Below are 27,157 nucleotides of genomic sequence, written 5' to 3'. Positions count from 1 at the left end.
TGTGATTACTTTGCAAGAATAATGTGTTACATTTACTGTATCAGATGGAGCTAATGCGCAGTCTCAGTTGCAGTTATAATTTCCTATTCAATTGTTTATTTAAGACAGCATCCAATTAAATGTGATGATGGACTTTGGGCTCATATGGACTTCTGAATATCTGAATTTTCTCCATTATTACAAGAGCATCATTAGTCATTCAGAGCTGACAGCCGTGTGTGTATGTTTAATTTAGGAAATAATTAATGATTACTTTGCCCCATAACAAAGTTTAATAGGCATTGCATATTACAGTATCCTGATATTAGGAACACCTTCCTAATATTGAGTTGCACCCCCTTTTGCCCTCAGAACAGTCTTAATTCGTCTGGGCATGGACTCTACAAGGTGTCAAGTGTTCCACAGGGATGCTGATCCAATGCTTCCCACAGTTGTTTCAAGTTGGCTGGATGTCCTTTGGGTGGTGGACCATTGTTGGTACACACGGGAAACTGTTGAGCATGAAAAACTCAGCAGCGTTGCAGTTCTTGACACACTCAAACTGGTGCGCCTGGCACCTACTACCATACCCCGTTCAAGGGCACTTAAATATTTTGTCTTGCCCATTCACCCTCTGAATGGCACACATAAACAATCCATGTCTAAAGGCTTAAAAATAACTTAGGCTTTAACCTGTCTCCTCCCATTCATCTACACTGATTGAAGTGGATTTTACAGGTGACATCAATAATGTATTTATTTAACCAGGAAAAGCCCATTGAGATCCAGAGTCTCTTTTTCAAGGGAGACCTAGCCAAGAAAGCAGCAACAACCATTACATTACAGAATTAAAACATACAACAATACAATACAATTCAACAACATGATCCAGCCTAAAAAAAACATTTACACTCCTCTGTAACAGAGTCAGGGATCATAGCTTTCACCTGGATTCACCTGGTCAGTCTATGTCATGTTTTGTACACTCAGTGGATGCATTACTGTTTTGCCTGTCTATGCTCTGATTGGCTCCAATGACCGCCATTGGGTCATCCCTTGTGTTTGGTCTGTTCCATTCTGATTGGTCGGTTTAGAATTAATTAGTCAGACATTTGAGTCGGAGATAATTTTGTTTTAGATGCAGACAACCTTTTGACATCTGAGTTTACACAAAACACACTGGAATAAGCTATCTATGAAAAGTTGAAAAACTTTGGAGTATATGATAAAAACACTGACAAAAGCATAGTCTAAAACTACTGGTCCTGAGTTGTGTATCATTTATATTGTATCTTATTTAATTTTTGCTTGGATATGTCTGTTAATGCATTTCGATTCCCTGCATTCTGTAATTCAGAGGTTATTGTGGTTGACAATTATTTTCCACAATTTTCAGAAGATGTGCTGTTCACCTAGGATTATCTATACCACATACCCTGTAAAATATGTTCCCTATTGGCAATTTTTGCTAAACAAATGTAAATAGGAATGAATCTCCTTCTTACAAAAGCCTCAACTTGTAATACCCCACACATATTTTCTTCCCCAAACAGTCCAAGTGGTTCCATGTTTAGTATGTTTGTAAAGCGGTGTGAACGGAGATGTGGGACCGCAGAGGCCTCCCTCGGTGGTGGAACTATGCCTGTTGATTTAGCATGCTACGGTTCCCATGGCATTACAGTGAAAAGTATAGGAGTGTTATACGAGTATACTGTATGACATTCCACAATTGTGTACGGGCGTGCGTGCGTGCGTGTGTTGCTTCAAACATACTTTTTATGGAAGCACAAGAACCAAAATATCCAGGAATGGATAATAATGTGGAAACTGAATTGAAGAAAAGTTGTTACTTTGTGTCGCTTCTGTAGAAGTCAACGGCAGTCCAACTCCTTTTGCATTTTTTCATGTTTATCAGATAGTATAGATAGGAGAGTGTGTGCTGAAATAGCAGTGGGCCGGAATCAAACCCATGCTGTCAGTGGTATACAGTATGTGTGTTCAGAGGCAGCGGCTTAGACCACTAGACCACCCCAGGCCATTCAGACAATATCCTTATCTGTTGTGAAAATTGTGGTCAACAGTGACCATTTCCTCATAAATATACTTTCCTGTTTGTAATTTAATTCACTCTTAGAATGAAATGTCCCACCCACATGTTCCTCCATAATCTAGGGCCCTATAAAATCTGCGTTGCGGAGAACGCGTACAGAATCACGGTATCCAGACATTAAAACAGAATTCAACAATATTCAAAAATGTATTGAACTTAGTAGGAAATCTACTAAATGCGTTGAACTTATTAGAAAATGCATTAAATTGCCCAAGATTATCATAAGACCTGAACATTATACATCAGTGATTCGTATTTTCCTTCAACTTCCTGAAGAGGCAATTGCACAGGAATGCCCCTGTCTGTTGTGAGTGCGTGTTTGTCTATCACTGTGTAGCCGTTAGCGATGATGCTAGTGTAATTACAACCGTCTTCTGGTAGATGGAAAGGCTTTTCCAAAAACCTTCTCAATTAAATGTTAACTACAAGTAGCCTATGCGTACCTGGCAGAATGATATTATGATTATTTGCATCAATCCAGTGTCCACTCTGCAATCACGTGACCGCTACAGAAACATTGCTAATGAAACAATGGTATCTGGCTGGGGTGCAGTAAAATTACACCCAAGAATCGACATTTCTTAGATTTTTCCCAGAGCTCAAAAGTGATCTCCTGATGTGGTTTAAGTATTGTTGTGGACATACAAAATCCAATGTGGTTGTTTTTCTATTAAAAAATTGTGATTTTGAGAGCAAAAACCTGGAAAAAAAGGGGAAAACTGATACCTGAAAAAACAGAATCTACCTCAATCACTCACCCCAACTACCTCGTACCCCAGTACACTGACTCGGTACCGGTACTCGTAAGTAAGCATTTCACGGTAAAGTCTACACTTGTTGTATTCGCCGCATGTGACGTAACATTTGATTTGATTCGATTTAAACTATTTCTTGACGTCTAAATCAATGAAAAGTGAACACAGTAACTGTTTTCAATCAAAATGCATTTGTGTTTTAGCTGTCAAAATTTTTGTTGTATTACAATATTGTTATATACAAACGACATGTAAAAATGACACTCACAGTTATCTCCAGGAACAGGGTAGCCTACCCCTGGCGTAGACTGAAAGAACAGTTATTGGGAGCGTCCACATTTTTATATAATTTTACATTTTGGGGGCTACTAATTTTAATACTCCATGTATTACATAATATGTTTTCAACCCTCCTTGGCTGACTGATGTGAGAGGTAGACGAAACAAGACTGGTGAACCAGACAAACTGACAGTGTGTGTGTGTGTGTGTCTGTTTCCTTCAGGTCAGGTGTCAATTCCTTGTGTCCCAGAGAGCCTGCAGGATTCGCCCAGTCATGCTACGGGTGCCCTGCTCCCCAGAAAGGTAATAACACACATATACACACATACACATACAGTGCATTCGGAAAGTGTTCAGACCCCTTCACTTTTTCCACATTTTCTTAAGTTACAGCCTTATTCTAAAATGGATTATTATAAATGTTTTCCCTGATCGATCTACACACAATACCCCATAATGGGAAAGCAAAAACAGGTTTATAGAAATGTTTGCAAATGTATTAAAAAATACAAAATAGAAATACCTTATTTACATACAGTACCAGTCAAAAGTCTGGACACACCTACTCATTCAAGGATTTTTCTTAATTTTTTACTATTTTCTACATTGTAGAATAATAGTGAAGATGTCAAAACTATGAAATAACACACATGGAATCATGTACAAAAAAGTGTTAAACAAATATATTTTATATTTAAGTAGCCACCCTTTGCCTTGATGACAGCTTTGCACACTCTTGGCATTCTCTCAACCAGCTTCATGAGGTAGTCACCTGGAATGCATTTCAATTAACAGGTGTGCCTTGTTAAAAGTTAATTTGTGGAATTTCTTTCCTTCTTAATGCGTTTGAGCCAATCAGTTGTGTTATGACAAGGTAGGGGTGTTATACAGAAGATAGCCCTATTTCGTGAAAGACCAAGTCCATATTATGGCAAGAACAGCTCAAATAAGCAAAGAGAAATTACAGTCCATCATTACTTTAAGATATGAAGGTCAGTCAATACGGAACATTTCAAGAACTTTGAACGTTTCTTCAAGTGCAGTCGCAAAAACCATCACGCGCTATGATTAAACTAGCTCTCATGAGGACCGCCACAGGAAAGGAAGACCCAGAGTTACCTCTGCTGCAGAGGATAAGTTCATTAGAGTTACCAGCCTCAGAAATTGCAGCCCAAATAAATGCTTCACAGAGTTCAAGTAACAGACACATCTCAACATCAACTGTTGAAACCACTACTAAAGGACACCAATAAGAAGAGACTTGCTTGGCCAAGAAACACGAGCAATGGACATTAGACCGGTGGAAATGTGTCCTTTGGTCTGATGTCAAAATCTGAGATTTTTGGTTCCAACCGCCGTGTCTTTGTGAGATGCAGAGTAGGTGAATGGATGATCTCCGCATGTGTGGTTCCCACTGTGAAGCATGGAGGAGGAGGTGTGATGGTGGGGGTGCTTTGCTGGTGACACTGTCAGTGATTTATTTAGAATTCAACGCACACTTAACCAGCATGGCTACCACAGCATTCTGCAGCGATACGCCATCCCATCTGGTTTGTGCTTAGTTGGACTATCATCTGTTTTTCAACAGGACAATGACCCAACACACCTCCAGGCTGTGTAAGGGCTATTTGACCAAGAAGGAAAGTGATGGAGTGCTGCATCAGATGACCTAGCCTCCACAATCACCCGACCTCAACCCAATTGAGATGGTTTGGGATGAGTTGGACCGCAGAGTGAAGGAAAAGCAGCCAACAAGTGTTCAGCATATGTGTGAACTCCTTCGAGACTGTTGGAAAAGCATTCCAGGTGAAGCTGGTTGAGAGAATGCCAAGAGTGTGCAAAGCTGTCATCAAGGCAAAGGGTGGCTACTTTGAAGAATCTCAAATATGAAATATATTTTGATTTGTTTAAAACTTTTTTGGTTACTACATGATTCCATGTGTTATTTCATAGTTTTGATGTTTTCACTATTATTCTACAATGTAGAAAATAGTAAAAATAAAGAAAAACCCTTGAATGAGTAAGTGTGTCCAAACATTTGACTGGTACTGTAAGTATTCAGACCCTTTGCTATGAGACTCGGAATTGAGCTCAGGTGCATCCTGTTTCCATTGATCATCCTTGAGATGTTTCTACAACTTGATTGGAGTCCACCTGTGGTAAATTCAATTGATTGGACATGATTTGGAAAAGCACACACCTGTCTATGTAATGTCCCACAGTTCACAGTGCATGTCAGAGAGAAAAAAACAAGCCATGAGGTCGAAGGAATTGTCTATAGAGCTCCGAGACAGGATTTGTCGAGGCACAGATCTCCGGAAGGGTACCAAATCCTTTTCACAGCATTGAAGGTCCCCAAGAACACAGTGGCCTTCATCATTCTTAAATGGATGAAGTTTGGAACCACCATGACTCTTCCTAGAGCTTACCGCCCGGCCAAACTGAGCAATCGGGGGAGAAGGGCCTTGCTCAGCGAGGTGACCAAGAACCCGATGGTCACTCTGACAGAGCTCCAGAGTTCCTCTGTGGAGATGGGAGAACCTTCCAGAAGGACAACCATCTCTGCAGCACTCCACCAATCAGGTATTTATGGTAGAGTGGCCAGATGGAAGCCACTCCTCAGTAAAAGGCACATGACAGCCCGCTTGGAGTTTGCCAAAAGGCGTCATGTCTGGAGGAAACCTGGCGGACACCTGGCACCATACCTACGGTGAAGCATGGTGGTGGCAGCATCATGCTGTGGGGATGTATTTCAGCGGCAGGGACTGGGAGACTAATCAGGATCGAGGGAAAGATGAACGGAGCAAAGTACAGAGAGATCCTTGATGAAAACCTGCTCCAGAGCACTTAGGACCTCAGACTGGGGCAAAGGTTCACCTTCCAACAGGACAACGACCCTAAGCATACAGCCAAGGCAACGCAGGAGTGGTTTCGGGACAAGTCTCTGAATGTCCTTGAGTGTCCCAGCCAGAGCCCGGACTTGAACCCGATCGAACATCACTGGAGAGACCTGAAAATAGCTGTGCAGCGACTCTTCCCATCCAACCTGACAGAGCTTGAGAGGATCTGCAGAGAAGAATGGGAGAAACTCCCCAAATACAGGTGTGCCAAGCTTGTAGTGTCATACCCAAGAAGACTCGAGGCTGTAATCGCTGCCAAAGGTCGTTCAACAAAGTGCTGAGTAAAGGGTCTGAATACTTATTTAGATATATTTCAGCTCTTTATCTTTAATAACTTTGCAAAAATTTATAAAAAACTGTTTTTGCTTTGTTATTATGGGGTATTGTGTGTAGATTGATGAGAGAAAACAATTATTTAATCCATTTTAGAATAAGGCTGTAACAAAATCTGGAAAAAGACAAGGTGTCTGAATACTTTCCAAATGCACTTTAAACACCATTGTTAGATCTGTCACTCCCTCCTCTGGGCCATTTGGGTTTCCTAACTGGCTAAATACTGGAGGTCAGGCTGTGGCAGTTGACCTTTGAACCCAAGACAAAAACAGCTTGAGCTCCCGGCCAGGTGATTGCTGAGGAGCGCTACCGTATTCTAAATGTCAGGGCAGCCCAGTAATGTTTTGGTCTCCCCCTCGGCCCCTTTCCCTCCCTCCTGTCCTCCACTACTCATTCCCCACAACCTCCCCCATCTTTCAGGTCTCCCCCACATGCATGACTCCCCCTTCTTTTCATGTCCACCCCTTCTCTCTCTCATTTCGCTCTCTCCTGTCCTCCCCTACTCAATCCCTACAACTTTTACCATATTTCAGGTCCTCCCCATGTCTGCCTCTCCATCTCTCTGTCTCCCCCTTCTTTTTCCCCTGGTCTCTGACCCTACCAGTAGGTTTCCCATGTCCTCCCCCTTTCTCCCTCTTCCTGTCTCCCATGTCTTCCTCTGTCTGCTGTCTCCCCCGTCTTCCTCTGTCTGCTGTCTCCCCCTTTCCCTCCCTTCTCTCTGCTGGTGTCTGATCCTACCAGAGGTCCTCAGTCAGCACAGCAAGCCTCTGTGCTGGAGGTCAGTGAGAGGCCTAATGTAAGGTGAATTTCTTAGGGCTGAATAGCTAAGACCCAACTGGTGGATGTACAGGGCAGTACAGGGGTCGTATGTATCAAACGTCTCAGGGTAGTAGTGCTGCTCTAGGATCAGGTCCACTCTGTCCATGTAAACTTATTCTTTGTGATCTAAAAGTCATAGCTGATCATAAATCAGCACTCGTACTCTGAGAATCTTGACTGATGGCCCCAGAGAACAGGCCATCTACTTTGACTCAGACATTGACTTTTGATTCTCAGTACTGAAGCAAGCTAGTTGTTTCAAGTCCCCTTTAAGTTCTGACTGGGGCAGGGATCATCAACTAGATTCAGTCGCAGGCAGATTTCTTTCTTGAGCGGATGGTAGGGGGCCGGAACATAATTACAAATAATTTGTAGACTGCAAATAGACCACTAGAAGCCCAAACAGATATAATATTTGACTAAAACATAATCATTTCAAACTTTCTTACATTTGTATACGATCACGTGTATCTCTATAATGCTGAACAGATTTCCAAAATTAAAATCACTTGGAGCTGATTTCTTGGTGTTTTACAATATTTTATGTCCAACAATGTAGGCCGTCATTGTAAATAAGAATTTGTTCTTAACTGACTTGCCTAGTTAAATAACAGTAAAATAAAATAAACAATGAAAATTCACAACAACAAAAAAAAAGATTTTATTTATTTTTGCTTGGAAAACTTGGGAGGCCAAATAAAACTACCCGCTGGCCGCCAGTTGTGGAACCCTGGACTAGGGCATGCCGTGTGGGACGCCTCCACATACATGACAGCATATCAAATACACACTGGTTGCCTCTTAAATGGCACCCTATGCAGTGCCCTACATAGGGAATCGGGTGCCCATTTCAGCAGACACTGGTGCAATGTAATGCTGTGAAAACAGATCAAACAAATGAAACAACAAACAATGAGGTAAAAGTGAGTTTGATTTGAATATAGATTGTGATAGAAGTTACAGGGAGGAATAAAGATTGCAGAGCCCACATCAGACATACTGTACTACTGTACTATAGGCCCCCTGGTGGACAGTGGTGGGAGAGCATCAGTCGTCACATCACTGTCTTTCATCCCTGGCTAACCCATGGCTGTTTGTGCAGTGTGTTTGTGCTTGTGTGCATGCGTGCGTGACTTTGCAGTGTGTTTGTGTGTGCGTGTGTGTCCTGTGGATAGTGCTGTGTGTGTGTGTGTGTGTTTCTAGCTGATTGTGCAGTGTAGGTGTGTGTATGTCCAGCGCAGCGTAGAAACGGTTACTGTCCCATTTCTGATATGATCATGCTTGACTTTGGCCCCTTTGCTCTGTTTGGTTTGGTTTTCAGTTGGGTGGTCCAATCGATCCATGTGAAGTGTGTATGGCTGTTGAACTTGTCTGTTTCTCTGTGGGGCCTGGTGTGGCCTGAAACCTAATACTTAAGTACACACAATTAAGTTCACACCAGAGGTTACATGGGGAAATAGGCCCATTCCCAGAGGTGTGAATCAGTTCAACCTGTATACAAGAGCCAGAGGCTTCTCACCACTCACGGTTCAAGGTTAAGACATGGGCGGGGCTTCTCTGAACTTCTTTGGTTGGAAAAGAGGTGGGTCTGAGACCTGGTTGGCTGTCCCCGTGGAGACGGTGCCTTGACAAGCAGAATTGTCCAATCAGAGGCCCTGCTCTAGGAGTTGTTCTGATCAGCTGTGGTGGAAATCCATGTGGTAAAAATATCTCACTCTGCAGTAATGTGCAGGGTGTTTTTATAGTTTAGACTGCCAAGTGACTACCAAAATAACGGAAACACCAACATAAAGTTGGGCCACCACGAGCAACCAGAACAGCTTCAATGCACCTTGGCATAGATTCTACAAGAGTCTGGAACTCTATTGGAGGGTTGCGACACCATTCTTCCACGAGAAATTCCATCATTTCGTGTTTTGTTGATGGAAAACACTCAGGCACTGCTCCTGAATCTCCCAGTTTTCAATTGGGTTGAGATATGGTGACTGAGACACAGACAAATAAACACACACACACACAACCCCATATGCTCCTTTGAGACCCCTCTTTCAAAGTCACTTCTTCTAGCCATGGTATATAAATGGGTGACTGGGCATCTCCCTAAGCATGATGGGATGTTAATTGCTAAATTAACTCAGGAACCACACCTGTGTGGAAGCACCTGCTTTCAATATACTTTGTAACCCTCATTTACCCAAGTGTTTCCTGTAATTTGGCAGTTGCTTGCATATGCAGTGCATTCGGAAAGTATTCAGACCACTTGACTTTTTCCACAATTTGTTACATTAAAGCCTTATTTTAACATTTATTAAATTGTTTTTTTCACTCAATCTACACACAAGACGCCGTACTGACAAATCCAAAGCAGGTTTTTAGAAAATTTTGCTAATGTATTAAAAATAAAAAAATGAAATCACATTTACGTACGTATTCAGACCCTTTACTCAGTACTTTGTTGAAGCACCTTTGGCAGTGATTACAGCCTTGAGTCTTCTTGGGTATGACGCTACAAGCTTGGCACACCTGTATTTGGGTAGTTTCTCAGATTGTTCTCTGCAGATCCTCTCAAGCTCTGTCAGGTAGAATGGGAAAAGTCGCTGCACAGCTATTTTCAGGTCTCTCCAGAGATGTTTGATCGGGTTCAAGTCCGGGCTCTGGCTGGACCACTCAAGGACATTCAGAGACTTCCCCGAAGCCTCTCCTGCTTTGTCTTGGCTGTGTGCTTAGGGTCGCTGTCCTGTTGGAAGGTGAAACTTCGCCCCAGTCTGAGGTCCTGAGCACTCTGGAGCAGGTTTTCATCAAGGATCTCTCTGTACTTTGCTCCGTTCATCTTTCCCTCGATCCTGACTAGTCTCCCAGTCCTTGCCACTGAAAAACATCCCCATAGCATGATGCTGCCACCACCATGCTTCACCGTAGGAATGGTGCCAGGTTTCCTCCAGACGTGACGCTTGGCATTCAGGCAAAAGAGTTCAATCTTGGTTTCATCAGACCAGAGAATCTTGTTTCTCATGGTCTGAGAGTCCTTTAGGTGCCTTTTGGCAAACTCCAAGTGGGCTGTCATGTAGCTTCCGTCTGGCCACTCTACCATAAAGGCCTGATTGGTGGAGTGCTGCAGAGATGGTTGTCCTTCTGGAAGGTTCTTCCATCTCCACAGAGGAACTCTGGATCTCTGCCTGTGTGACCATTGGGTTCTTGGTCACCTCCCTGACCAAGGCCCTTCTCCCCCGATTGCTCAGTTTTGCCGGGCGGCAAGCTCTAGAAAGAGTCTTGGTGGTTCCAAACTTATTCCATTTAAGAATGATGGAGTCCACTGTTCTTTGGGACCTTCAATGTTTTGGTACCCTTCCCCAGATCTGTGCCTCGACACAATCCAGTCTCGGAGCTCTACGGACAATTCCTTTGACCTCATGGCTTGGTTTTTGCTCTGACATGCACTGTCAACTGTGGGACCTTATATAGACAGGTGTGCCTTTCCAAATCATGTCCAATCAATTTAATTTACCACAGGTAGACTCCAATCAAGTTGTAGAAACATCTCAAGGATGATCAATGGAAACAGGATGCACCTGAGCTCAATTTCGAGTCTCATAGCAAAGGGTCTGAATACTTATGTCAATAAGGTATTACTGTTTTTGTTTTGTTATAAATTTGCAACAATTTCCAAAAACCTGTTTTCACTTTGTCATTATGGGGTACTGTGTGTAGATTGATGAGGGAAAAATATAATTGAATCAGTTTTAGAATAAGGCTGTAATGTAACAAAATGTGGAAAAAGGGAAGGGTTCTGCACACTTTCTAAATGCACTGTACATGCACAGACAAACGCGTGTGAGCACACACACACACACACATAAATCCTGCTTTGACACGGTGCACCTCACATAGAATTCATTTGCCATTTATTTAGTTTTGGTGCGTTCTTCATCCACACGTAATGAGTGTTGTAGTCACATTGCTGGTCAATCTTCCCAATGTAATCTAGTACAATGTCATGCAGTAATGCTGTATTATGTCATGTACTTGTCCCCCCAACCCTTTTGGTACGGTATGAGGTGTCTTCAAAAAGACAAACAAAATAAATAAATATGATTATGTACACTACACCTGCTCGTCGAAAATCTCATTCCTTATGGGCATTAATATGGAGTTGATCACCCCTTTGCTGCTATAACAGCCTCCATTCTTCTGGGAAGGCTTTCCACAAGATGTTGGTATATTGCTGCGGGGACTTGCTTCCATTCAGCCACAAGAGCGTTAGTGAGGTAGGGCACTGATGTTGGGCAATTAGTCCTGGCTTGCAGTCTGCGTTCCAATTCATCCCAAAGGTGTTCGATGGGGTTGAGGTCAGGGCTCAGTGCAGACCAGTCAAGTTCTTCCACATCGATCTCGACAAACCATTTCTGCATGGACCTTGCTTTGTGCACGGGACATTGTCATGCTGAAACAGGAAAGGGCCTTCTCCAAACTGTTGCCACAAAGTTGGAAGCACAGAATCGTCAAGAATGCAGCTCTAGTATGCTGTAGCGTTAAGATTTCCCTTCACTGGAACTAACCAAACCATGAAAAACAGCCCCAGACCAGTATTCCTCCTCCACCAAACTTTACAGTTGGCACTATGCATTCGGACATTTAGCGTTCTCCTGGCATCCGCCAAACCCAGATTAGTCCGTCGGACTGCCAGATGGTGAAGCATGATTCATTACTCCAGCGAACGCGTTTCCACTGCTCCAGAGTCCAATGGCGGTGAGCTTTACACCACTCCAGCCGATGTTTGGCATTGCGCATGGCGAACTTAGGCTTGTGTGCACCTACTCGGCCATGGAAGCCCATTTCATGAAGCTCCCAACGAACAGTTATTGTGCTGACGTTTCTTCCAGAAGCAGTTTGGAATTCGGTAGTGAGTGTTGCAACTGAGGACAGACGATTTTTACGCGCTACGCGCTTCAGCACTCGGCGGTCCCGTTTTGTGAGCTTGTGTGGCCTACCACTTCGCAGCTGAGCCGTTGTTGCTCCTAGACGTTTCCACTTCACAATAACAGCACTTACAGTTGACCGGGGTAGCTTTAGCAGGGCAGACATTTGACGAACTGACTTGTTGGAAAGGTGGCATCCTATGAAGGTGCCACGTTGAACGTCACTGAGCTCTTCAGTAAGGCCGTTCTACTGCCAATGTTTGTTTATGGAGATTGCATGGCTGTGTGCTCGATTTGGTATACCTGTCAGCAACGGGTGTGGCTGAAATAGCTGAATCCACTCATTTGAAGGGGTCCACATACTTTTGTATATATAGTGTATCTACAAATTCGCCTTAAACATGATTGTTAACAAGAACCTGTAGGCTACAAGATATGGCAACCCTCCCAGAACTAGTATACCCTTTCCCCAAAAAAGTCAAATAAAATAAATATGATTGATTTGTCAATATAATCTAACACATTAGCCTAACTGTAAGTCTCTCTGGATAAAAGCGTCTGCTAACTGACTAAAATGTAAATGTAAAATGTATTCAGAAAGTAATCACATCCCCTTGACTTTTTCCACATTTGTTGTGTTTCAGCCTGAATTTAAATTGGATTATATTGAGATTTTTTTTGTCACTGGCCTACACACAATACCCCATACAGTACCAGTCAAAAGTTTGGACACACCTACTCATTCAAGGGTTTTTCTTAATTTTTTACTATTTTCTACATTGTATAATAATAGTGAAGACATCAAAACTATGAAATAACACATATGGTAACCAAAAAAGTGTTAAACAAATCAAAATATATTTTATATTTGAGATTATTCAAATAGCCACCGTTTGCCTTGATGACAGTTTTGCACACTCTTGGCATTCTCTCAACCAGCTTCACCTGGAATGCTTTTCCAACAGTCTTGAAGGAGTTCCCACATATGCTTCGTCATTGTCTTGTTGAAAAACAAATGGTAGTGCCACTAAGCCCAAACCAGATGGGATGGCGTGTTGCTGCAGAATACTGTGGTAGCCATGCTGGTTAAGTGTGCCTTGACAGTGTCACCAGCAAAGCACCCCCACACCATAACACCTCCTCCTCCATGCTTTACGGTGGGAAATACACATGCGGAGATCATCCGTTCACCCACACCGCCTCTCACAAAGACACGGCGGTTGGAACCAAAAATCTCCAATTTGGACTCAAGACCAAACAACACATTTCCACCGGTCTAATGTCCATTGCTCGTGTTTCTTGGCCCAAGAAAGTCTCTTCTTCTTATTGGTGTCCTTTAGTAGTGGTTTCTTTGCAGCAATTAGACCATGAAGGCTTGATTCACACAGTCTCTTCTGAACAGTTGATGTTGAGATGTGTCTGTTACTTTAACCCTGTGAAGCATTTATTTGGGCTGCAATTTCTGAGACTGGTAACTCTAATGAACTTATCCTCTGCAGCAGAGGTAACTCTGGGTCTTCCTTTCCTGTGGCGATCCTCATGAGAGCCAGTTTCATCATAGCGCTTGATGATTTTTGCGACTGCACTTTTCCGTATTGACTGACCTTCATGTCTTAAAGTAATGATGGACTATCGTTTCTCTTTGCTTATTTGAGCTGTTCTTGCCATAATATGGACTGGGTCTTTTACCAAATAGGGCTATCTTCTGTATACCTTGCCACAACACAACTAATTGGCTCAAACGCATTAAGAAGGAAAGGAATTCCACAAATTAACTTTTAAGAACGCATACCTGTTAATTGAATGGCATTCCAGGTGACTACCTCATGAAGCTGGTTGAGAGATTGCCAAGAGTGTGCAAAGCTGTCATCAAGGCAAAGGGTGGCTATTTGAAGAATCTCAAATATAACATATATTTTGATTTGTTTAACACTTTTTTGGTTACTATATGATTCCATATGTGTTTTTTCATAGTTTTGACATCTTCACTATTATTATACAATGTAGAAAATATATAAAAAATATATAAAAACCCTTGAAATAGTAGGTGTGTCCAAACTTTTGACTGGTAGTGTATATTAAAATGAAAAGCTGAAATGTCTTGAGTCAATAAGTATTCAACCCCTTTGTTATGGCAAGCCTAAATAAGTTCCGGAGAACAAACTTGCTTACTAAGTCACATAATAAGTTGCATGGACTGTGTGCAATAATAGTGTTTAATATGATTTTTCAATGATTACCTCATCTCTGTACCCCACACATAGTATTATCTGTAAAGTCCTTCAGTCTAACAGTACATTTCCAACACAGATTCATCCACAATGCCTCGCAAAGAAGGCCACCTATTGGTAGATATATGTATTTTTTAAAGACATTGAATATCCGTTTGAGCATGGTGAGGTTATTAATTACACTTTGGATGGTGTATCAAAACACAGAGTCACTACAAAGATACAGGCATCCTTTCTAACTCAGTTGCCTGAGAGGAAGGAAACCGCTCAGGGATTTCACCATGAGGCCAATTGTAACTTTAAAACAGATAGGAGAAAACTGAGGATAAATAGTTACTCAACAATACTAATCTAATTGACAGAGTGAAAAGAAGGAAGCCTGTAAAGAATACAAAATATTCCAAAACATGCATCCTGTTTGCAACAAGGTATTAAAGTAATAGTGCAAAAAATATGGCAAAGCAATTCACTTTTTGTCCTGAATACATAGTGTTATGTTTGAGGCAAATCCAATACAACTTATTACTGATTACCACTCTCCATATTTTCAAGTATAGTGGTGGCTGCATCATGTTATGGGTATGCTTGTAATTGTTAAGGACTGGGTAGTTTTTCAGGATAAAAATAAAAGGAATGGAGCTAAGCACAGGCAAAATCCTAAAGGAAAACCTGGTTCAGTCTGCTTTCCACCATACACTGGGAGATGAATTTACCTTTTGGTAGGACAATAACCTAAAATACAAGACCAAATCTACACTGGCGTTGCTTACCAAGAAGACAGTGAATGTTCCTGAGTGGCCGAGTTACAGTTTTGACTTAAATCTGCTTGAAAATCTGTGGCAAGACCTGAAAATTGTTGTCTAGCAATGATCAGCAACCAATTTGACAGAGCTTGAAGAATTTTGAGAAGAATAATGTGCAAATGTTGCACAATCCAGGTGTAGAAAGCTCTTAGAGACTAACCTAGAAATACTTACAGCTGTAATCGCTGCCAAAGGTGCTTTTACATCTGCATTGCTTGCGGTTTGGGGTTTTAGACTGGGTTTCTCTATAAGCACTTTGTGACATCTGCTGATGTAAAAAGGTCTTTAAATAATGTTGATTTATAAATACATTTGATTGAAACTAACACGTATTGTCTCGGGGTTGAATACTTCAAGATATATGACTATTTTATTTTTCATGAATTTTTTACAAATGTTAGAATTGTTCTTCCACTTTGACATTACAAAGTATTTTGTGTAGATCATTGACAAAAATTACAATTAATGTGGAAAAAATCAAGGGGGGTGAATACTTTCTGAAGGCACTGTATAGATGATTTGAACTACAAGACATGGACTCGTATCTGCAAACAGTGAGCCGACATTACTTTTCTTTTTCTCTACAGTGGCTCTTCTTTTTGTCCAGCTTCTATGCACAGTTGTATGTGTGTTTGAGTAAATATCTCTCCTCTCAGTGATATTGTTGTCCCTATCAAACCAGTGCAGCTGATGTATCTCCCCCCTGCCTGTCTGTTAATTGGACGAGTGGTCAGACACTGAGCAGCGGCACCTCTGTGAGGCGTCACACGCGATAGGGACCCCCTTGGCAGCCCAGGTGGCCCCTCCACTCAGACACAGCCAGGGGCTGGGCCCTGTGGGGCCTCCCTGGCCCTCCACTTGTCAATCACGAGGGCAGCTTGTCAATCACTAGGGGAGCGCTGGGGCTTCCTGTTTTAGCCCGGGTGCTGTGACACATCCTGGCAGGGGGCGGCTGGTGTCAGCCTGTCAACAGGAGGGGGGCTGTTGGAGCACACACACACGCACAAACATATACATGCACACACACTCTCTCCCTTAGGGATGTCCTCTACTCTCTATTGCTGGTGACTCCGCAGCAGAGGCAGGGCCCTAGTTCCTGTTTTACCTCACACACACACACCTGCAGGCTGCCGTTAGTGCAGTCGGTGCTGTCGTTGCAGAGGTCGCACGTGCCACAATCCGACCTCATTAAGAGCCCTCTAAGAGCCGGGGAAAAGAACATACAATTTCCTATCACCAGAGAACTCACAGCTGAATGTAGCCATTTTTCACCCGCAGCTGGGTTTAAGACTCAAACGCACCCCTGTGACCTCAGGGTTTCAACAGCAATTAAAACCAGCTTTAGCGCCTTTAGTGCCACACCGGCTCTGGAGCAGGGCTCATGCTCCCTACTGTATCTCCCACTGTGCCAACTGACAGACGCATGCATGTACACACACACACACATACACATCTACGCCCATCTTCAAAGAAGAGGTCAGGCTTTGTGTGTGTGTGTGTTTGTTGTACTGTAGTTAAATGAACTAACGAACTGTAGCTAAATTAACTAAATGTATCTAACAAACTGTAGCTAAATTAACAAATTGTAGTTAACAAACATGCTAAATGAACTAACTGTAGTTAAGTTTTATTTTGATAGGTAAAGTGTGTGCATGGCTGACAAGGAACATTCCAACCATTGTCTGGTCTCTGTCAGGCCCTGTCTATTGTAGATATGTCCTGAAAAATAATGGACGAATGCCACTGTGAGGTAATTTTTTATATCAAAATATTTAGCCGTAGGGACAACAACCAAAAACAGAAAGCCGTTGAGGTGAAGTGCAGACAGACTCACCTTTCTCAAACCACTGTAGCGAGGGCCATTGTTTAACTCCAACAATTGTCATTGAATTAAAAGTGTTGCTGTCTTTTGTTCTGGCGACGTGTGCTGCTGTCAGGGGTCCTGTCGTTAATGTGCCATCACCACGCCTCATATCCTCATTAGACACCGCTGCTGATGTTATTTCCTCTGTGTGTGTGTGTGTCTTTCTCTCTCTGTCCTACATATCCCTCAGCAGGAGAGGAAGAGCGGAAGAGCATTACGGTAAGAGGCAGTGATGTTCTGAGAGACCTGGGGCTCTGTGATACATATGCACACACACACAAGTACATATTGTATACATTATACACACGCGTGCTCGCACAGACACACACACTTACACTTGAGAGACCTACGCCCCGTTTCCTTGCAGTTGCCTAATAGGAATGGAGATTTTTTAAATCACTACAGTTGGATTCAGATGTTTTACATTTTAGTCATTTAGCAGACGCTCTTATCCAGAGCGACTTACAGGAGCAATTAGGGTTAAGTGCCTTGCTCAAGGGCACATCGACAGATTTTTCACCTAGTCGGCTCGGGGATTAGAACCAGAGACCTTTTGGTTACTGGCACAACGCTCTTAACCACTAAGCTAACCTGAAACGGTTACCTCTACCTTTTCTGTGAATGAGCAGTCTTTCCTTTTTGGATTTGGGTGTGGAACTATACAGCATAGTGAATAACATGTCCTTGAGCCTGCAATGCTTCAGTGAATGGGTGTTGGCCAGGCAGATAGTGAGACAGACAGGAAAGGATCATCACGGTGTCACCACCACTTGACTTTTTCGACATTTTGTTGTGTTACAGCCTGAATTTAAAAATGATTAAATTGAGATTGTTTTTTGTCATTGGCCTACACACAATAATACCCCATAATGTCAAATTGGAATTAGTGTTTTTTCCCAAAAAAATACAAATTAATAACAAATGTAAAGCTGAAATATCTTCAGTCGGTAAGTATTCAACCCCTTTGTTATGGCAAGCCTAAATAAGTTGAGGAGTAAAAATGTGCTTAACAAGTCACATAATAAGTTGCATGGACTCTGTGCAATAATAGTGTTTAACATTATTTAAAAAATGACTACCTTGTGTATGTACCCCACACATACAATTATCTGTAAGGTCCCTCAGTCGAGCAGTGAGTTTCACACACAGATTCAACCACAAAGACACGGGAAGTTGTCCAATGCCTCGCAAAGAAGGGCACCTATTGGTTGATTGGTTAAAAAAAAAGCAGACATTGAATATCCCTTTGAGCATGGTGAAGTTATTAATTACACTTTGGATGGTGTATCAATACACCCAGTCCCTACAAAGATAAAGTCGTCCTCCCTAACTCCGTTGATGGAGAGGAAGGAACCCGCAGAGGGACTTTTAAAACAGTTAGAGTTTAATGGCTGTGATAGGAGAAAACTGAGGATGGATCAACAACATTGTAATTACTCCACAATACTAACCTAATTGACAGAGTGAAAATAAGGAAGCCTGTACAGAATACAAAATATTCCAAAACATTAACCTGTTTGCAATAAGGCACTAAAAGCAAAAGTGCAAAAAATGTGGCAAAGAAATTAACTTTATGTCCTGAATACAAAGCGTTAGGTTTGAGGCAAATCCAACACAACACATCACCGAGTACCGCTCTTCATATTTTCAAGCATGGTGGTGGGTGCATCATGTTATGGGTATGCGTGTCATCGGCAAGGACTAGGGATTTTTTTTAGGATATAAATAAATGGAATAGAGCTATGCACAGGCAAAATCCTAGAGGAAAACCTGGGAGACAAATTCACTTTTCACAATAACATAAAACACAATGCCAAATATACACTGGATTTGCTTACCAACACGATATTGAATGTTCGAGTGGCCTAGTTACAGTTTTGACTTAAATCGACTTGAAAATCTATGGCAAGACTTGAAAATGGCTGTCTAGCAATGATCAACAACCAACTTGAGAGAGCTTGAAGAATTTTTTAAAGAATAATGTAAAATATTGTACAATCCAGGTGTGTAAAGTAAGAATTGTTTTTCCACTTTGACATTACAAAGTACAAACAATACCAAAAATGTAAATTAAATCCATTTTAATCCCACTTTATAACACAACAAAATGTGGAAAAAGTAAAGGGGTGTGAATAGTTTCTGAAGGCACTGTAACATTATATTCTCTCCCTCTATATCTGACACACACAGATGTTCTCTCTCTCTCTCTCTCTCTCTCTCTCTCTCTCTCTCTCTCTCTCTCTCTCTCTCTCGCTCTCACTCTCTCTCTCTCTCTCTCTGGCACATACACACACAACAACAACATCCCTCCTCCCCCGTCTCTCTTACGTACACACTAACACACACTAGTGATATGTCCACTGAGGTGACATTTCCGGGCGGTGTGGGCGGAACAGAGGATGACACCCGTGTCCACCCCGGCTCGAGAGGAAGTGCATATCAGAACACAACAGGAAAGACCGAAAAGAAAAACAAGTGGACATCTTTTTGGACATTAAATCACTTCCTTTAGGGCCCTGCGGCTGACCCCTTTCGCAGGTTTACCGCCGGCCATCCACTTGCTGGGCTAGGGATCATTGTGTGTGCTGTCTTATTCTTTTTTTAAATCTTTTTTTTTAGGGGGTAGATCAGCTTCAATATTGCAGGCTTTAATCTGTGTAATTGTCTGCATCATTTCCAATTCCCCATATATTTTTTGTAAATATATACAGTACCAGTCAAAAGTTTGGACACACTCATTCAAGGGTTTTTCTTTATTTTTACTATGTTCTACATTGTAGAATAATAGTGAAGATATCAAAACTATGAAATAACACATATGGAATCATGTAGTAACCAAAAAAGTGTTAAACAAATCAAAATATATATTTTTGATTTTTGATTCTTCAAAGTAGCCACCCTTTGCCTTGATGACAGCTTTGCACACTCTTGGCATTCTCTCAAGTTAATCCATTTTAGAATAAGGCTGTAACATAACAAAATGTGGAAAAAGTCAACGGTTCTGAATACTTTCCGAATGCACTGTATGTGGCACAACTGTCAATGTTTTGTTCCTTAAATGAAACTGGTATACTTTTTTATTTGTCACAATTTCGTTAACCAATTTTGGTCTTTAATGCAGGGTTTAGACAAGTTCCTTACTTTTCCGCCCTTCCACTTGCCTCTTCCATTTTTGTGGTAATGCTGCAATTAGTTGGTTGTAATTTTGAGTAGAGCAGACATTTCCATATATTTTTGTTAGCTACATGTGTGACATAACTCCACCAGTCCTATTTATGATATCATTTACAAAGATTATACCTTTTGTAAACATTTGTAAAAAAAAATATGGCTTTTTATCAATTAGTTTATTTGAGTTTAACCACAATATTTGTTGTATTATTTGTTCTGTCTTTTCTGGTGGATTAAACTGAAATTGCAACTAACTTTCTATGGCTTGTTTTAAAAATAGCAATATTTTGGAGATTATTTCATTTTCAAATAACCGAAAGTGAGAGGTTGTAATCTGAATAAAGGGAAAAATGCCATTCTTGAACATGGGATGAGACATTCTTACTAATCTGCTATAGAACCAGTTAAGATTTAAGTATAACTTTTGTATGACTGACGCCTTTAGTGAGAGGTCTAATGCTTTAATATTTAATAATTTCTGCCCTCCGAATTAATATTAATTATATAAATAGGCCCGTTTAATATTGTCCGGCTTGCCGTTCTAAATAAAATGGAATATTTTTTGTTCATATAATTTTAAAAACAGGTCGCTAGGTGTAGACAAGACCATAAGCAAATAGGGAAATGACTAAAGAGTTAATCAAGGTGATTTTTCCACAAATAGACAGGTATTTTCCTTTCCATGGTAGCAAGATCTTATCTATTTTTGCTAACTTTCTATTAAAATATATTGGAGTGAGATAATTTCTCACAAAGTATGTCCACATCACCGTCAGACCATTTATTTTTATTTTTTTGTGATCCAATACGTAATATAGTACACATAATTTGGTTGTAATCCAGAGAGGTTAGAAAAGTATTTAGATCCTCTATGAGGCTGTGGAGGGATCCAAATTGTGTATTTAAAAGAAAACATGAATCATCACCATACAATGACACGTTTGTTTTTAAGCCCTGGATTTCTAACCCCTTGATATTATTGTTGGATCTGATTTTAATAGCTAACATTTCGATGGCTATAATAAATAGATATGCCGATAGTGGACAACCTTGTTCCACTCCTCTTGACAGTTTAATACTTTCTGAGAAGTAGCCATTATTTACTATTTTACACCTAGGGTTACTATACATACCTTTAACCCATTTTATTAGAGATTCTCCAAAATTGAAATATTCCAGGCATTTATATATACATTCCAGTCGTACTATGTCAAAAGCTATGAATACATTTACATTTACATTTACATTTACGTCATTTAGCAGACGCTCTTATCCAGAGCGACTTACAAATAGGTGCATTCACCTTATAGCCAGTGGGATAACCACTTTACAATGTTATTTTTTATTTTTTTTTAAATGTTTTTTTTTATACCAGGCCTAGTGTTCTAGTGTTTCCAGTACTTGACTTATATTATCTCCAATGTATCGTCCATGTAAAAAACCTGTCTGATTAAAATGAATAATGTCCAACAAAACCTTTTTAATTCTATGCGCTATACATTTTGCTATAATTATTTTAATGGACTGGATCTTTATATTTACCACTTGGATCCTGTTTCAGTAATAATGAAATCAGACCTTGTTGAGTTTCTGATAATCTACCATTTTTATAAGAGTGGTTAAAACATGCTAATAACGGTCCTCTGAGTATATCAAAAAAGGTTTGGTATACCTCCACTGGTATGCCATCCAGCCCTGGAGTTTTCCCGGACTTAAAGGCTTTATTTCCCGGACTTAAAGGCAACTAGGGTAATTGGTGCAGAGTCAGGAATAAAATTTCAACTCTGAAAACTGAATTGATGCCAACCCTGTGGTCCTCTGTAGCTCAACTGGTAGAGCACGGCGCTTGAAACGCCAAGGTAGTGGGTTCGAGCCCCGGGACCACCCATACACAAAAATGTATGCATGCATGACTGTAAGTCGCTTTGGATAAAAGCGTCTGCTAAATGGCATATTATTATTATTAAACCCTGGTGGTTTCACCTGATTATTGCTGTAGCTAGTATACAGTACATGTGCTATCAGTTTAAGTTTAATTACAGGTGGTAAGGCAGAAGCTCTATGAGCAAAAGCCGTTGAAAATACGTATTTTTGGCTGAAAAGAAGTTGAGACGTCTTTCAACGTCTTGTGCTCACTGACATGCCTTTGATCTGTATCCGAGGAAAAGGCAACGGTGAAAGAGACAATAGTTAGTTTAAGTCCTTATCGGTAACTTGAGCAGGAACAACGATGCCATTTAAAACCGAGCTAGAGACAGGAAGATCCATGACAACCGACCCACTCACCTTTGTAGTATATTTTAAGTGTTTATCATATCAGACATTGTTTTGCACATAGTTTTTCTCAATAGAAACTCAATTTATTAATCAATGTCATGAAAGCGTATTCGAGTACAACCAAGCAAATTGTCACCTCACACACATCGACAGACACAGCTCTCCCTTCGTAGCATCAGTCTATACATTGTCGCCGTCCCTCCAAACACCCAGCCGTAAAAAAATACGACTTCCTTCCTTCCCGTGGGCATTTTCCTGTTTACGTGTGGATGTGGGTCAGGAGAGAGATATAGTGTCTTCCAGTCCCCTCTGACCTGAGCTTAGCCTAAAGGTCAGCACAGCACAGGTCAAATGGGTCATGTGTGTGTGTTGTCATGTCTTGCATACATGTAATCATCACAAGTACACACAAAGATGCCCTCTGTCCCAAAACAAAGACATCAAAGGAAACTCACATAACGTTCATGTTCGGGTTTACCATACTGTACCAGACGAGGCTGGTAATTGTCAGCGAAACACCAAAATGTCTCAATTGCATGCATAGGCTACTGTACTGTAAAAGGTTCTTTGTTTTATTCCTGCTGATTTCCATAAAAGAGGTGACTGCTGTGAATGTTTAATTTAAAAGCTCCTGTTCCTCACAGTACAACATTGCTGGGTTGGAGCCTGTGTGTGTGTGTGTGTGTGTGTGTGTGTGTGTGTGTGTGTGTGTGTGTGTGTGTGTGTGTGTGTGTGTGTGTAGAAAGTAGCTCGCTTTATTATTTATGACTTTACCAATTCAAATTGACATTTACAGTTGAAGTCGAAAGTTTACATACACCTTAGCCAAATACATTTAAACTCAAATGTTCACAATTCCTGACATTTAATCCTAGTAAAAATTCCCTGTTTTAGGTCAGTTAGGATCACCACTTTATTTTAAGAATGTGAAATGTCAGAATAATAGTAGAGAGAATGATTTATTTCAGCTTTTATTTCTTTCATCACATTCCCAGTGGGTCAGAAGTTTACATACACTCAATTATTATTTGATAGCATTGCCTTTAAATGGTTTAACTTGGGTCAAACATTTCGGGTAGCCTTCCACAAGCTCCCCACAATACGTTGGGTGAATTTTGGCCCATTCCTCCTGACAGAGCTGGTGTAACTGAGTCAGGTTTGTAGGCCTCCTTACTCGCACACGCTTTTTCAGTTCTGCCCACAAATGTTCTATAGGATTGAGGTCAGGGCTTTGTGATGGCCACTCCAATACCTTGACTTTGTTGTCCTTAAGCCAAGCTTCAACTTCCTGACTGATGTCTTGAGATGTTGCTTTAATATATCCACATAATTTTCCTTCCTCATGATGCCATCTATTTTGGGAAGTGCACCCACAGCATGATGCTGCCACCCCCGTGCTTCACGGTTGGGATGGTGTTCTTTGGCTTGCAAGCCTTCCCCTTTTTCCTCCAAACATAACAATGGTCATTATGGCCAAACAGTTCTATTTTTGTTTCATCAGACCAGAGGACATTTAAAAAAAAAAGTACGATCTTTGTCCCCATGTGCAGTTGCAAACCGTAGTCTGGCTATTTTATGGCGGTTTTGGAGCAGTGGCTTCTTCCTTGCTGAGCGGCCTTTCAGGTTATGTCGATATAGGACTCATTTTACTGTGGATATTGTCACGCCCTGACTCAGGGGACTCTTATATGTTGAGTCAGGGTGTGAATATTCTATGTTGTGTATATCTATGTGAATGATCTAGTATGTGTAGATCTATGTTGGCCGGTGTGGTTCCCAATCAGAGGCAGCTGTCGCTTGTTGTCTCTGATTGGGGATCATACTTAGGCAGCCTATTGGCACTCGTTAGTGGTGGGATCTTGTTCCGTGAGTAGGCTTGTTTTGTGTGTTAGCCTTAGGACTTCACGTTTCGTTTGTTGTTTTGTCGTGTGTTTATCAGTTAAATAAACATGTACGCATTTCACGCTGCGTCTTGGTCTGACCCGTCCTTAAACGAACGTGACAGATATAGATACTTTGTACCTGTTTCCTCCAGCATCTTCACAAGGTCCTTTGCTGTTGTTCTGGGATTGATTTGCACTTTTCGCACCAAAGTACGTTCATCTCTAGGAGACAGAACGCGTCTCCTTCCTGAGCGGTATGACGGCTGGGTGGTCCCATGGTGTTTATACTTGCGTACTATTGTTTGTACAGATGAACGTGGTACCTTCAGGCGTTTGGAAATTGCTCCCAAGGATAAACCAGACTTGTGGAGGTCTACTATTTTTTTTCTGAGGTCTTGGCTGATTTCTTTTGATTTTCCCATGATTTCAAGCAAAGAGGCACTGAGTTTGGAGGTAGACCTTGAAATACATCCACAGGTACACCTCCAATTGACTCAAATTATGTCAATTAGCCTATCAGAAGCTTCTAAAGCCATGACATCATTTTCTGGAATTTTCCAAGCTGTTTAAAGGCACAGTCAACTTAGTGTATGTAAACTTCTGACCCACTGGAATTGTGATACAGTGAATTGTAAGTGACATATTCTGTCTGTAAGCAATTGTTGGAAAAATTACTTGTGTCATGCACAAAGTAGATGTCGTAACCGACTTGCCAAAACTATAGTTTGTTAACAAGGAATTTGTGGAGTGGTTGAAAAACGAGTTTTAATGACTCCAACCTAAGTGTATGTAAACTTCCGACTTCAACTGTATGTTAGCCACTGTGTTACTGGTGTCTGGCTTGGCATCGAGGGTTGGACTGAAGGAAAATTCTGCTCTTGGTATTGTAGAGCAAGCACTTGATTAAAGCAATGTGTTAGGGAGCTTTTTTACTCTATGAATGGAAGGTTTCATTCTTCCCTGCTGTTAGCTATGATTGTGATACTCCCTCTGAAGAATACAAGAGGATTCAGTGGAATGTATGTCTGTCTGTAGCGGCCAATCACCTGAGACTCAGGATTTCATAATATTTACACACTCAAAAGAAATGGGGAGAAAGCTGGTAGCACTAACGGCAGCCTGCAGGTGTGTGCACGTGTCACCTCCTTGTGCGTGTGTGTGGGCACACACACATTTGTGTGGACCGAGAGAGGCTTGAAATTGTTTCATATTGCGTTTATATTTTAGTTCAGTATATTTTCGAAATGTCGCATACTATTAAACTTTCTATTTTCGCATGCTCAAACAGCCTACTATTTAGGATACAAGTATGGGTATTCGGATATGGCCTCCTCTCCCTCTCTCCCTCCACTCTCACCACCTCCCCCCCCCTCTCTCTCTCTCGCCCTCTCTCTCTCTCCCTCCATCTCTCTCACCCTCTCAGGGGAGCCCCTCTGGCTCTGAGGCAGTCTCTGGTTGCACGTGATATAGATCTGATCCACCTGCTAGACTCTGTGGTCCTGCCTCAGGCATACTCCAGCCTTTACACCGCTCCATACCGCATTGTTTCAGTGCTAACATTCATACTTGACTTGGAAAGTTGGTTGGAATGAAATGTAGAATCAGTGTCTAATATCATACCCAGTCCTCAGAGAGACTGGGTAGAATGGCAGTCAATTGGAGGTGCTTTAGCCGAACATGCTCTTGCCGTCAATCTCGTATCGATCCCTGCGTTGAAGACACAATGGAAGGGTATCTGTCAGTATGCGTTTCTATCAGTGTTCTGTTCTCCCCTATACCGCAATTTGTGAGTGTAGTGTGAGGACATCCCCAGTATTTCAGACACAGAGACACACACACACACCCTCTTTCACACACACCCTCAGCGGCATTGTTATGTCAGGAGTAGCGTGCTTGATCCTCCACAGGTCAACGAAAGCTTGACAGGCTGTCGTTGTCTGAAGGTGACGAGAAGCAGCTCCCTGCCGACACACTCAACCTCTCCTCTCCCCTCTTCCTCCTCTTCTCACCTCTTCTCTTTCTTTTCCCCTTTCCTCTCCTCTCCTTTCTTCCCTCATCTTTTCTCCTCTCCATCGTGACCCTAACAGATGCAGAGCCCTATTCACCGAACTCTTGTGTCCACAGGCCCTATGATGTGCTTTCTCTGTGTAAGTGTGTGGTTTTCCTGGGCCTCTGATGGCGTGTGGCTGCCGTCAGGGACCCGGAGCCCGGGATCTTACTGTGGTTCTCTCTTGGGGCCTCTTGGGACCTTGCGGCAGCCAAAATAAATGATGTTTCCCATTAGAACTACCTATCTGCTGCTGCTAGGAACAGCTGTTTGGATCTGAAGGCCCGCCAAACATTGTTCTGTGTCGCGAGAGAGACGGGGGGAAGGAAGAGTGAAGGAGCGAGGGAATGAAAGGAGAGATACTGTTGTTGGAGGTTGTGTTGTGGCAGTTTTTTCTTTGTCCTTAAGGTGTCTCTGTGTTGGTCGGTGCCTCGCACACATGCAGGCACACATCAAACGTACGTACACATGCACACACACACACACACACACACACACACAAACACACCCAGACACATGCATGCGCACACACACCACAACATACCTCCCATCCCCCATTCCCATCTTCCCTCCAGATTGGGAGGTTGTGCACGTTTTTGTTTGTCACACAAAGCGTCAAACACGCTTCTCTCATGACTCAAGGACAAACAATATTTAGCTGCTGTGGTGGTGGTGGCTTAAAATCACCCACTTCAAAGTACCAGACCAGACAATGTTAATTTGTTTCACCTTTATTTATGCAGGCAAGTGCATCCTCTGTAGCTCAATTGGTAGAGCATGGCGCTTGTA

At 41.8% G+C, this 27,157-nt stretch overlaps 1 protein-coding gene across 1 annotated transcript in view; it reads left to right on the top strand.

Moving 5' to 3' along the window:
• The window catches only part of LOC311131316 (adhesion G protein-coupled receptor D2), a gene marked incomplete at its 5' end in the record, with an annotated part of 177,426 nt that overhangs the window by 142,535 nt on the left and 7,734 nt on the right, over positions 1-27,157 (top strand). The window contains one exon of the mRNA XM_084164219.1: positions 3,348-3,427. Within this exon, the coding sequence (XP_084020345.1) occupies positions 3,348-3,427 (80 nt within the window). The remainder of the gene's footprint in view (positions 1-3,347; positions 3,428-27,157) is intronic.

Source organism: Coregonus lavaretus, assembly GCF_964263955.1.
Source record: "Coregonus lavaretus genome assembly, chromosome: 6".
NCBI classification, from domain to species: Eukaryota; Metazoa; Chordata; class Actinopteri; order Salmoniformes; family Salmonidae; genus Coregonus; species Coregonus lavaretus.
Note: the sequence above shows the minus strand (reverse complement) of the source record. Positions and strands in the feature narration are given on the sequence as shown.